Raw genomic sequence first — 13889 nt, forward strand, 5'->3', positions numbered from 1 at the left:
GTGGCCACTTTACGTTTGTATATGGTGGCGCGAGTGGCTCCATACGTGGATCATTGGATAAACTCGAGTTTCCTCCTACCACCACTACCACCTCCTACACTCCGGCCCCAACTCCCGAGTCGATCGAGAACGGAAATCACGAGACGTCTGCTCGTGGAAGGTGAGTACATGGCAAGATTGTTGTTATATTATCATTGTCAATTATTATTTTTCATTCCAATTCTGTTTTGAAAGTGCAGTTAATTGAGTGAAATGAGATATTTTGATTTTGGGCGAATGAATTCCATGACATCGACATTTTCAGATAGTGTGTACGTCGTTATCATTTTAAGAGAATCGTGGTGTTGATTGAAATTGGCGTTTCGTTGCGAATTCTGCTGCTCATCGATTGCTGGCAGTTACATAAAATACTTGGAGTTGGGATAACGCACAAACGAATTGACGAATGCATGTTGCGTAATTACAACTTGGGTTATTCTTTTTACAGAGTCGGTGGTAACGTCGTAGATAGTCTCTGAACGCAATGAGTACTTGGCCAGAGCAGCCGCCGATGGGATTTAATCCTCAAGGTATGTAGTTCAATTCATTTTGTACAACTGTTGAAACTTCCGGTAATTCTGTAATTAATTTACTAATAACTTCACACAACGCACAGGACAATATTATTTTACTTCAACTCTAAACACAGTAACTAATAAACAGATTAGATCTCTTAGATACAATATTCAACACTCTCTCTTAATTTTTTTTCTTTGGAAACAACAGAAAACAAATTACATCATTCAACACCATAAAACTTTTCTTGAAAATTACATCACAGAATTAATTCATATAATTATAACCTTAATGCAACAAATTAATCACACATTTACGTTTTAGCAAAAATTAAAATTCCTTCAATTACTTGACAGTAATAAGTTTTTATGTGCATGAAACTTGATACTATTGAGGGGCTTTGTAAATATATCGGCTAACTGATATTGTGTTGGACAGTAATTTAAAGTCACTACTTTTTGTGACACCTTTTCGGAAATGAAATGATATCTTACATCAATGTGTTTACTTCGTCTATTAAGCTGTCCAGTCTCAATTAGTCGAATAGTGCTTTGATTATCCACATGTAAACTTACACTCAATTCTTTACCAATCAATTCTTCAATAAAGGTTTTTGCATATATGACTTCCTTCACACATTCAGCTGCTGCAATATATTCTGCCTCTGTAGTGGAGAGAGCCACAATTGGTTGTTTACGTGACCACCAGGCTACTGGACCTCCACAGAACATCAGGACGTATCCACTTGCGCTCTTCCTAGTCTTTAAGTCACCTGCATATAGTCAGAGTCAGTATAAGCAGTCAGAGTCAAGTTTGATCTTCTTTTGTACCAAATACCCAGGTTCTCTGTATTCTTTAAATACTTCAATGTTCTTTTTACATTTTCAATGTCTGTTTTTGTTGGATTTTCTAGACTTCTGCTTTCATAGTTGACTGCAAACGCCATGTCAGGTCTTGTTTTATTCGTCAAATATAAAAGACTACCAACCACTTCTCTGTAAGGAAACTTGAGAACACTTTTATCCCTTTCTTCGTGCTCATCAACTCTTTTCCCAATTTGAAGTGGTGTATTAGCTCCCTTGGTATTTTTCATCTCAAATTTATCTAATATATAATCTATATACCCCTTCTGAGATAGGAAAATAGAGTCCTTAGTTTTTGTTACCTCTATGCCAATTAAAATCTTTGGATTATTTCTTGTCTTTGTTTCAAACTCCTTTCCTAAACTATCTAATAAATTGTCTAAATCAGATTCATTTTCTCCTATTATGATCCCATCATCTACATACACAGCTAAATACAGAGTTCTGTTCTCATTTCTGAATACACATTGCTCTGATTTCAACTGAAAAAGCCCTCTGTTCAGTAAAATCTTCTTCAACCTCTGATTCCATTTCAAGGGTGCTTGTTTTAATCCATATAAGGATTTTTCTAAACGACAAATTTTATTTTTGAAATTTGATTTTTCATCTTCAATTGCTTCTATCCATTTATCTTTTTCCTGACCAGTTACAGCTTCATTATACGAAATTAAAGCCATTTTACATTGATATTCCTTCAAGTTATCTGGTGCTTTAAGTTTATTTCTGTCTCTAAGATTGTAGTGTAATCCTTCATCTTCTTCTTCTCTTCCAGCTGTTACACCGTCTGTTTCTTGTACTATATCTTCTTCATCTTAATTTTCTACCTTTGCTCTTTTTATGGTCTTTTTAATTTCTTTCTCTTCCTTGAAGTTATTTTGAATTTCAGGAATGAAGAACACATCTCTAACTACCTCAACTGTTCTTTTATCCATAAAAAATACTCTTACTCCTTTTGAACAATCTTCATGTCCCACAAACATCCCTTTTTTGCCTTTGGCATCCCACTTTTGTCTCTTCTGAGATGGCACATGAGCATAGACTTCTGATCCAAAACTCTAAGCTTTTCAAAATCTCCAAATGGTTTACCAAACCAAAACTCATAAGGACTTTTGCCTTTAATTGAGCTTGTTCCAGTTCTATTGATCACATACACTGCAGTATTAACTGCTTCGGCCCAAAATTCTTTGCTCAGTTTCTTATTCAACAACATTGTTCTAGCTGATTCTACCAAAGTTCTCATCTCACGTTCAGCTTTCCCATTTTGCTCAGGATTGTAGGGCACAGATTTTTGATGACAAATGCCCTCACCTTCAAATATTTTTCTTACTTCCTTATTTACAAACTCTGATCCATTGTCACTTCTAAAAATTTTAATCCCTTTTCCAGTCTGATTTTTTACATATTTTATAAAAACTTTCAGCTTTTCTTTCACTTCGCTTTTGTTTCTGAGAAAATATACTACTTTGAAGTGTGATAGGTCATCTTTCAATAACAGAAAATACTTGCTTCCTCCAATCGACTCTGTCTCCATCGGTCCACATAAATCTGCATGTATTAATTCACATATGCTTTTAGAGGTACTGCTGCTTGGAGTGAATTTTCTTTTTGCATATTTCCCTTCTACACAGGAACTGCAAAACTTGAGGTTATTTTCTATAAATGGAATCTTATTTTCTTCTAAAACTCTTTCCACTAAGGTGAAGTTTTGATGACAAAATCTATTATGCCACTCCTGCAAAGTTTCGGATTTCTTTGCCAAATATAACTCAACAGTTGATTGCCTGGTTGTTCGAAAATCCATTACGTATAATTTACCGGATCGAATTGCTTGTGCACAGATTTTATTGTTCATGTTCTTCAATACGCATTTCTTATCATCAGACTCCAGTTTGTATCCCTTATCAAGGGCTATTCCCATAGAGAAAAGGTTAGTTTTAAGTTCAGGCACATACAAGACATTTTTCAGGATTGTTTCCATCCATTCTTCACCGTTGTTCGCCAGAAGTTTTACCGACCCGCAACCAACCGCATCCAGCGTTGATCCGTCTCCAATTTTTATTTTCTTGGGTTCGCTAATCTCTTGGTATTCCTTAAATATTCCAATTTCATTGCACATGTGTTCGCTGGCTCCGCTGTCTAAGTACCAAATTTCTTCATCTACTCGTTCATTGAAAAATGCAGTAGAACTGATGAATGCATTTTTGCCTGTTTTATCTTTCCTTTCTTCATCCTTCAGGAAACGGCATTGCTCTATAAAATGTCCCGGTCTCTGGCAGTGATGACACACTTTTTGATTTTTCGATCTTTCTCGGAAATAACAGTTCTTTTTTTCGTGATTGTTTTTCTTACAAATATTGCAAAACAATGGTTTGCTATTACATTTATTTTGGTTCCTCGAGTATTTCGTTTCCGCTCTTAATGCTGAGTTCTGTATTACTTCATCGTTAGAGCTTTTAAATTTTTGTTCTTCTGCCACCAATCTCGCTACGAAGTTTTCAATTGTTCTTTCGTCTTTCGCGGTAGACTCCCATGCCGTGCTGAAGTTTTGATAATCAGTGGGCAGCACACTAAGTATCTTCGTTATTAACATGGTTTCATCAATATTTTGCTGTAGCATTTTAAGTTTGTGAACTATTGATTGGATGTTGGAAATATTCGTCATTATGTCGGCACTCTTCTCGAAACGGAAATTGTAGAACTGTTGCAGTAAATTACACTTCTGTTGCTCAGTATCACGTTCGTATATATTCGTCAGGGTTTTAAACATATCATGGGCAGTAACACAAGACATAATATGCACCATTATCTTTTTATCAATAGTCGTTATTATATACTTCTGTGACTTGGCGTCCAATATCTTCCAGTGACGTACGTCTTTTTCATCTTTAACATCAGCCAGACGTTGAATTCCGTCGACCACGTCCAGTAGGCCACTTGCTCGGAAGAATATTCGTATTTGGAACTTCCACAATTCGAAAGTTTCAGCTCCTTTTAGTATTTCAATGTTTGATAGATCCTCTGTCATTGTTGCCGAGTGCGTTATTTTTACAATCTTCTTTTCGTTTTTTTTAACACCAATTTTATCTTTTTTTCTTTCTTCTATTTTTTTACGTTTTCTTCAGAATCTAAGCGTTCGGTGGATATAGGTTCCTGGGCCCATGACCTGTTGAAACTTCCGGTAATTCTGTAATTAATTTACTAATAACTTCACACAACGCACAGGACAATATTATTTTACTTCAACTCTAAGCACAGTAACTAATAAACAGATTAGATCTCTTAGATACAATATTCAACAACAACCCGCCTATAATCATCACGCTATAGTATTGCTGTGGAACCTTATAGTCTAAAATGGTGATGTAGGAATGAATATGTATTGCAGAAGAAGACAATTTAAAACCTATTCCCTGAGTAAGTGTCATTACATAAATAGCGGCTGTGAAGCTAGCTTTTTTTCTGCACATGATGAGAAATGTTTGCAGCAGGAATAATAAGGCAAGTATATTATTTGTGACCCGGCAGGTACCTGCCGTATAACACAAGTATGAAGCAGCACCCACATAGCACGAAATATCTTCTAGATGTCTACAAAATATCTAGAGCGTTTCAGCTTATGTGTATAAAATATCTTGTGATATCTTCTAGACTTATTCTTATACATATTTTGTAGATATCTGAATGTCCGTTTTTCTGACATTGCAAGATATCTTTGAGATGATGTTTTCTAGAAATTCATATTCAAATTGGATCCATTGGGAAAATTTTGGATAAATGACTAAAATACAATATTTTTTGGTGTAACTAGAATTTATTTTCAACTGATAGCCTACTGGTGGAGCAGGAGGTGTTGGTGCCTTCTGGGGATTCTTCCTGAATATTGGAACCTCGAGATCTCTGACTTTCACTCCTCTGATTCTAAATTTGAATTTGCCTAAGCAGGTTACAATTACCTTTTAGATTTCTCAAAGGAGTCTTTGACATCATAAATGAATGTTGATTCAGTGGCTTGCAATAATATTGCAAGGCATAGAGTAAGTAATGTATAGAGGGCTCACCACACGTACAAAAATCGTATGCAGTTTTGATGTATGTACTTCTGGAACAATTAATCAGATGGCGAGGAACAATTTTTTGCGATTTTTTTTTTTTTAAATTTGCTCGTTCCACAAGTCTAAAAATATATTCTGAAACATAAAGGGTCGATACGTTCAGTGGAGACATGGTTATTCGATTTTGTTTATAACAATAAAAAAAAAATATTTTCCTGAATTTTGGCTAGTAACTTGACTTTTCCGAGTTTATATTCCTAATCCATTTGCCGGCAGACTATTCTTAGTATTAAGTTGAAACTTGCAGGAAACGTTTATTGTACATTTTTTCCATACTGGTAAAGTTTTATTTGTGCATAACTCAGTTTCAACGTTGTTATGTGTGTTGATATATCTTTCGGACAGAATATCTGGAATTTTGCAGGGTACAAATCAATTGCCTGCAAACTTTCGTATATTACGATATAGGTGATAAAAAATATTATTTCGGTAGCCCGTGGACGAAGTCTTTGTGCAACTATGTGAGCTTCGGTAGTTAGTTCGGAAAAAAATCAGGATCCTCCATCTACGTCTAGTTTTTATTCACAACCATTTTTAAAAAGACCCCCAACAAAGTAAAACAACCCTTGACTACAAAAAAGTACATAGATACTTTTTTCTGTTGATAAAAAAACGGCATTGTCCGCGAATATACAAATTAAACATTTCATAGAAATCTTAACACTCCCCCTCAGATAATATCTGTTTTGAAAATGCAATAATCATTTAGCCACCAATCTCTGAATGAGTACCAAACAACACAAGACATTATAATTATCAAATATTCAAGCATCTTTAATTCTATTGTACAGATCCTTAAGTCCTATCATCTTTGATTCCTGTCCCTGGCAGTCTTTTAGTAAATATATCCACAGTATTCTTGTCTGATGGTACATATATAAAATACACCATTTTTTCTTTGACTTGTTCCATGATGAAATGGTATTTAACAAAGAAATGTTTGTTTCCTTCTGTAATAACGTCATTTTTGGCAATGACAGTGGAACTCTCATTATCACATTATATAACACAAGGTTTAGGCATTAATCATCCTTGATTAATTTCTATTAACAACTCTGATAACCATACTATTTCAGTTACACACTCATACAATGCAATAAACTCTGCATGAGTTGATGAGGTTGCCATGCATTTTTGCTTCCTTGCTTGCCAGATAAATGGAGCCCCTGGTAAAGAAATTTGATATCCTGTAATGGACTTGCAATAACCTTTACTGCCTGCCCAGTCTGCATCAGAGTATGCATTAATTTTACTTTGACATTTTTGATAACATAAAGCATAACCTCTAGTCTTAGACAAAAATCTTAACATATGCTCGACATTTTTCCAATCAGTTTGACATGGCTCCTCCATATACTGACTTAAAATACACACTGCGTAGGAAATGTCTGGTCTTGGATTTCCAGACAAATGCAACAAACAGCCTTTGTCGATACAAATAATTGCTTATTTGGTTCTCGACATCTCTCTCTTGAAAATCTACTGGTAAAGGAGTATTCACCCCATGACAATCTTGCATCTTGAATTCTTCGAACATATATTTTATATAATTCTCCTGATCAATATATACCACACTTCTTTCAGGTCTCTGTATTCTTATGGACAAAATATTATGGGCTGAACCAAGATCCTTGTCTCCTACATGTTTACCTAGATAACTCTTAAACTGTGATATCTTGTCCTTTGTTCCGACAAGCAACATATCATCAACATAAACCCCCACTTTAAGGTCAGACATGCTAAAAATACATGGATCACTTAAACACTGTTTTAATCCATACACAGACAAAATTGAGCTCAGATGCAAATACCAATTTCTACCTGATTGCTTTAAACAGTGTATACTCTTGTTTAACTTACATACATAAAACTTTCTATCAACCGTTATATTCTCTCAGAGATATTTTGGAATCTCCATGTGCACATCCTCTTCTATTTTACTGTTTAAATATGCCCCTACAATATCCAACTGATCCATTTCTAAATCTGTCTCAACAGCAATAGCTATAAGAAGCCTCAGACTCTTCTTTTGAATAACAGGACTAAATGTGTCATGGTAATCAACTCCATAAATTTGACCATATCCCTGAGCAACTAACCTTGTATTGAACGTTATAATTTCCTCTTTATCATTACGTTTCAAGGCAAACACCCATTTTGAACCTACAATATTTAATCCCTCTGGCCTTGGCACTATTTCCCATGTCCCTTGGTCTGACAAAACTTTTACTTCTCCTTGCATTGCCTGTTTCCAAAACTCAGAATATTGACTATTTAAAGCCTCTGTTACTGTCCCTGGAATGGAAGTACACTCAATACTTGCATGAGCATAGTTGCAGCTTTGACAAGATGTTGGCTTCCTAACACGCTTTCACCTCCTTGGAATGGACTGGCTTGGTACCTCACCTGCGACCTCACCAGGGCCAAGGTTTGTCACTGGTACCTCTAAATTAGTAACTGTGGGGTAGACCACCAAGACAGGCTGTTCGACATCATCCTCCAAAACTGCAACATGAGGCGCTGCCTCTTCCGGTTTCTCAGGCACTGCTCCCCCTGAAACTGAATCTGGGACCACTGGAGTCAGACCTGGGATCACCACCGGGTGTGATGAAATTTGGTTTGATTTAGTCTCCTCAGCTTTTCCATCGCCTGTGAAAACATAGCCTTGTTCCACAATGCCTTCTCCTGGATCAGGTTCACCATCGCTGTCTAGATCGGGAATCTTGATATCATCTCGGCTCATCTTGAAAGGAAATTGTGATTCATTGAACCTGACATCTCTGCTGATTATTACTTTCTTCTTTTTCAGACTCCAAAGTCGATATCCCTTGATGCCCTCTTCATATCCTAACATGATGCTTTCTTCTCCTCTGGGACTCAATTTTCCATCCCTTGTCTCTCTTGGCTGCCATGCCCATGCCTGGCATCCAAAAACTCTTAGATAGTTATAATCTATCTCTTTTAGTTCCCGTCCTTTCCACAAACTCATTGGAATATTGCTATTTCGTGCAAAGTAGGAGACAAATTTCTGAGATGCACAGCAGTCATGAGAGCTTCTCCCCAAAATCTTTTTTGAAGACCAGATTTTATCAGTAAACATCTCGTTGTATTCAGAATAGTTTCATTGTACCTCTCAGATACCCCATTTTGCTGTGGAGTATATGCCACTGAGAAACGATGTAAGATTCCACATTCTTCCAGGTGTACTGAGAATTTTTTATCTGTGTATTCTCCACCATTGTCTCTCTGGAATTCCTTAATTTTCGTATCGTGCAGACACTCCGCTCTACGTTGAAATTTCTTGAAATTTTCAAATACTTCTGACTTCTTTTTCAATAAGTAGACCATAGAATACCTTGTAAAATCATCAATAAATGTGACAAAGTACTTAGCTCCATTTAAAGTCTTGGGTGTAAATGGAACTGCCACATCAGAATGGATTCTATCCGAGACCTTGCATGTATCTTCTCCACCTATGTTTGGAAATTTTAACCTTTTCATTTTCCCAGCATTACAAGTGTCACAATTAAAGTGATTAATTCCACATTTTTTATCCAAAGGAATTCTCTTCATTTCATCTTCATTTAGATGCCCCAGTCTATCATGCCATATTATGGTAGATACTTTAGATGCTTTCTTAGTCTCAGAAATAATCTTGACATCTTCAATGCTGACTCCTCCCACTGTAGTGATGTAATATAAATTATTGACGAGAAATGCCTTTAAGAAAACTTCTCCTTCATCAGATATCTCAATTACCCCTTGATAACACGAGAACTTCATTTCCTTCTTGTCCAACACTCCTTGTGAGAGCAAATTATCCTTCCAAGTCAGGGATGTACAGTACATCTGAGAAATCTATATTAAATCCACCACATTCTGTGGAGATCTCCAATTTTATGGTGCCAATTCCTCTGACTTCTAAAGCGTATCCATCACCTACAACAATTGGACCAGTTATAGGACGAAGGTTTATGAATAAATCTTTCCTATTAGTCATATGGTCTGATGCTCCACCGTCCAGTATCCATAATCCCCCACCTCCTATACTTTTCTCTTGGTGAGTACACAATGCTTTATATCCCCTTGTGATGACAGAAACTTGCCCCTTCTTCACAGATTCAAAATTCTGATTCTTCTCTATTAAATTTGGTTTCCTATCGGGGCAGTGGAAAAATAGATGTCCCTCTGTTTCACATACATAACAGATGGGAGGATGGCTTTTTCTTCCACCTTTACCTTTGTTCTTTCCTTTCCCTTTAAATCTGTTCACTCCATGCTCAGAAAACTCTTGATTCCTTTGTGACCTTGTAAACTTGATGTGCATCGCTATTATCTTCAGATTTGAGCCCTTTCTTTTCTCTTGACATGCATAGCATCTTCTGCTATTCCACAAGCATGTCACCCAATACTTCTCTTGAGACTAATTTCCCTTTCCGATAACTCTGGACAAAAAATTTCCAGTCAGATGGAAGGCCGTTTAGATATACATTAGCTAGCATATCATCATCAATTTCCATACCACATTTCTTGATTTTCCTGCGATGATCGTTTATTATGGCAACATATTAATGAATACTCATCTCCTTAGTCTTCTGTGTGTTCCACATAGCTCGATTGAAGCTGCATAGCTCAGAGCGGCCGTAACTCGTGCACATGGTCTCCAACGCTTCCCACGCTGCCTTAGCATTATCGAAGGCGTCCACATGCTCCAGAAAAGTCTTCTGAACGTTACAATAGATGAGTCCCAGAAATGTGTTATCCAGCCTTTTCCTCCGTTTCACCTCATAATCCGGCGGATCTGCCGCGACTAACACACCGTTCTCTTCTATCGTCCACTCTTCAAAACCTTTGATAGCTTCAATACATTGAGCTTTTAAGAATAACCCCTTCATTCCTAATGTCCACTCGTAATTGTTCAGCCCCTCAAGTTTATCTGCCACAGGTAACTGCCCCTGGGCAGACTCACTATCCATCATTTGATTTTGCCGCCATCCAGACATCGTTCCTCTTTTTTTTCTTGTTACGAGTTATTCCAAGCCAAACTCTGGTTGATTTGTACTTGAAGTTAATCACCGTTTGCTTAAGCCACAGGCGTCTTCACCAACACGTTTAATTCTCCGCACTTATACCTGCTGGGTCCATAACCTGTTAAAAAATATTATTTCGGTAACCCCGTGGACGAAGTCTTCGTCAACTATATAAGCTTCGGCAGTTAGTCCAGAAAAAAATCAGGATCCTCCATCTACGTCGAGTTTTTATTCTCAACCATTTTTAGAAAGACCCACAACAAAGTAAAACAACCCTTGACTACAAAAAAGTACATAGATACTTTTTTTCTGTTGATAAAAAAAATGGCATTGTCCGTGAATATACGAAATTATACATTTCATAGAAATCTTAACAATAGGTCCATATATGCAGTGTATGAAATTTAGATAAAACTATAAATTTATTTTTGGTGAAAGAATTGTAACTTTATCTCAATTACAATGGGAGTTATGAATTTTTAATGGCCACACCTCGTCAGGCTTTCCTTACTGGCCTGAGTCTGCGCTGAAGGCTTCCATCTCCGGAGTAGGTCGTTTTGCCATTAGATAGGTTGGCGAGGTGAGGCACTTGTTTTGACGAGGAAGAGATTTTCCATGAGGGAAGATTTTTTCGCTTCAAGAGACAATATAAATCTTACTGATGTTCATCGCTTTTTTGAGCGATCAAAATATCGAATGAAATACATTTCGCGTTGTGTACTTCAGGACTTCAGTTAGGAATTACCTCACTTTGGTGCAGCGTAAATGTTATTTACAACATTATGTGCCAGAATATTACAATAAAATAGGAATGCAAGATTGGATCTCTACACTGAAAAACAATGCACTGTTTGCGTTTCACTAACATTCATAGCCTCTTTACTACAGGTGGCAACTAAAGCTATAAAAGTGGGTGATTGGTGACCTTGATTTGTTTGCATGATAGCAGGATGAGTAATAGCCCATTCTGTTACCACGTCAAAAATGAAAAGGGTTTTTCGGCTCTACTTAAACTTCGGGTCTTACGTATGGGGCGGGTATCATTTTATGTATGATTTTGTCTTCCCTTGAGACCTTAATCTGATCATAGTTGTGATAATCGTTGTCTCGTTAATAGCTAGACGCATTGTCATTTGAGGAAAGTTTTGTTTTAAGCGTTAATCGGTTTACTTTTAGTTGAGATTCTTAAAAGTAAAACAAATAGCGGCTGCAATTGGGCCCGGGTTCACTCATTGCTTAAATTCTTGCCATCAGTATATGAATGAATCCCTTCTGCCAGGGGCCAAAAAACGAAATATCCAAAGATACATTTTACACGGTGAGCATTTATACAGCAATATCAAATGGAGTATTTTTAGCATGTTCCGATTGTAAGTTGTTGCGGCACTAGAAAAATATGGCAATTCAAAACTATCCGCCATCCTCTTTTTCGGAATTAAACCTCCTATTATGCAGTTTTGTGAATCTAAACTGCAAAACAAAATTTGCATCGTAGGCCTGGTTGGGAATCCTTATCCGTAGGATAAAATATGTCATCGCGTTAGAATCTTGAGTTATCCATTCATTAATTGTTACAAAATAATTGATTCTACGTATATTAGATATTGATTGCTTTTCGTACACAATGTAACAGTCCAAAACCAATTTATTGTCTTTGATAACAAATTATTCATTACAATGTTGATTGTCAACACTAATACAGAGTTTGTTTCAATCATGCAACATAAAGTCGGTTCGAAGATTTTTGCGGTGTTGATCAGATGATCTCTGCGTTCTCTCAGGGTTTCCACTGTGTCCGTTGGCTTTTGGCGAAACTGTTGTCGCCAAAAGCCCAGGGACGCGGTGGAAACCCGTTGAGAATGCAGAGATCATGCAACATAAAGTTATAAGTCCAAACTTCGAACTGAAACCAACCTGTTGAAGAGCTTCTCCAGAGATACTTCCTTTGACTGGCTGAAATGTCATCTATTAATGATTTTCCCGAGGTGTAACCATCATTTTCCTCCATTGTTAGGGACTTATTTCCCAACGAGTAAAAACAAGTGATATGCTTTCAGAAGGTTAAAAAACTTCTCTCTAAGGTAAAAAACTTTGGACATAGTCGACGTTCAAGTAGCCCTCCGACGCAAGAATGTAGGCATCAAACAAAACTGTGTAGATATAATTATAATACCTTTGCTAATCCAAGTACATCTCACCGTATGAAAGTTAATCACAAACAAGTTGATTTTGATCAATCAATTAGAAGCTAAACGAAGAAGATTTGATTATTTCCAAAGCAGAAAAAAGGAACAATGTCGTAATCCGTAATAAGGTCTCAAACATCGTCGAATGTGTAATTTGTTGGAGGATACCTCATTCATAGAGGTCCATGAAAGTGGTTTTATTTTTTGATAAAATTCGTTTTAAAACCATGTGATTTCGGTATTATAGAAATTCTTGGCAGTGATATTATAATGCTACAATTTTTCTACGTCTATAGGCATTTTATTATTTTATGGTACATGTTTCATGAATACTTATTCTTTTATTTAGTATTTTACATAATAGTGAACATAATTTCGATTTAATAAAATTTCTGATAAAACTAAATGAAGGAAATGGTTCAAGTTATACCGGTTCAAGGTATATGAATGGTTCAAGTACATATGTAGTCTTGGCGAATATGATCAGAAAACTGCAAATCCTCATGACCTTACATGTGTATACTTAGACAGCCATTCCAGAATTTTTGGATTTTCAAGTTTCTCTACACCAAATGAAAATGCTTCAGTTGTAGCAACAACAAGCTCCTCCTTCATTTTCTTTGACTGAGTGACTGTGTTTTCAAATGATAGCTGTCGTTTTACGGGTCCTCTTTCATTTGCACGTTTATGTGTACCACAACTGATTTGCTTTAAAAACGAGTCACATCTTTCAAATTCAAATCTTTTATTGCAAACTTTGCACAATAATACTCTGTCTTTCACATAAGATCCTTCTGAGCTGAATTCGCTTGCCCTGGTATGAGCGGTATCACTAGCTTTTGGCATTTTGAAATTCCTTTCCTTCATTCGATATTAAAAGCTGGAACCACGATAAAAAAACAGTCCAACTGCAAAACACAACCACTCATGATGGTGTTTTCAAACTGATTGCTGGGTAGTTATGGTATAACCATAGTAGCGTATTACGTGGCACTCATAGAAATTGGCTGAAATGTTTCATGTTGTGGTTTCCCTTTCGATACCCTTCACCCAGGTGTTGAGGGAAGGTAGGACAGAAGCTAGATACAACAAAATCGCTTAGTTTTGATTACAGCTGTGTCCAATCGGTCAGGAAAGGCACTG

General features: G+C 36.6%; 1 protein-coding gene across 2 annotated transcripts in view; it reads left to right on the top strand.

The window, feature by feature from the left end:
- Window positions 1-61: 61 nt before the first annotated feature.
- LOC124163365 (protein lifeguard 1) overlaps window positions 62-13889 on the top strand; it is a 36750-nt gene continuing 22922 nt past the window's right edge. The window contains exons 1-2 of one of the 2 annotated variants that reach the window (XM_046540234.1): window positions 62-160; window positions 488-569. In XM_046540234.1, the coding sequence (XP_046396190.1) occupies window positions 524-569 (46 nt within the window). In that variant the 5' untranslated portion in view covers window positions 62-160; window positions 488-523. Of the gene's footprint in view, window positions 161-292; window positions 312-487; window positions 570-13889 lie in introns of those variants that run through there. The other variant, XM_046540235.1, reaches the window with a different exon arrangement.

Source organism: Ischnura elegans, chromosome 8 (assembly GCF_921293095.1).
Source record: "Ischnura elegans chromosome 8, ioIscEleg1.1, whole genome shotgun sequence".
Taxonomy (NCBI): domain Eukaryota; kingdom Metazoa; phylum Arthropoda; class Insecta; order Odonata; family Coenagrionidae; genus Ischnura; species Ischnura elegans.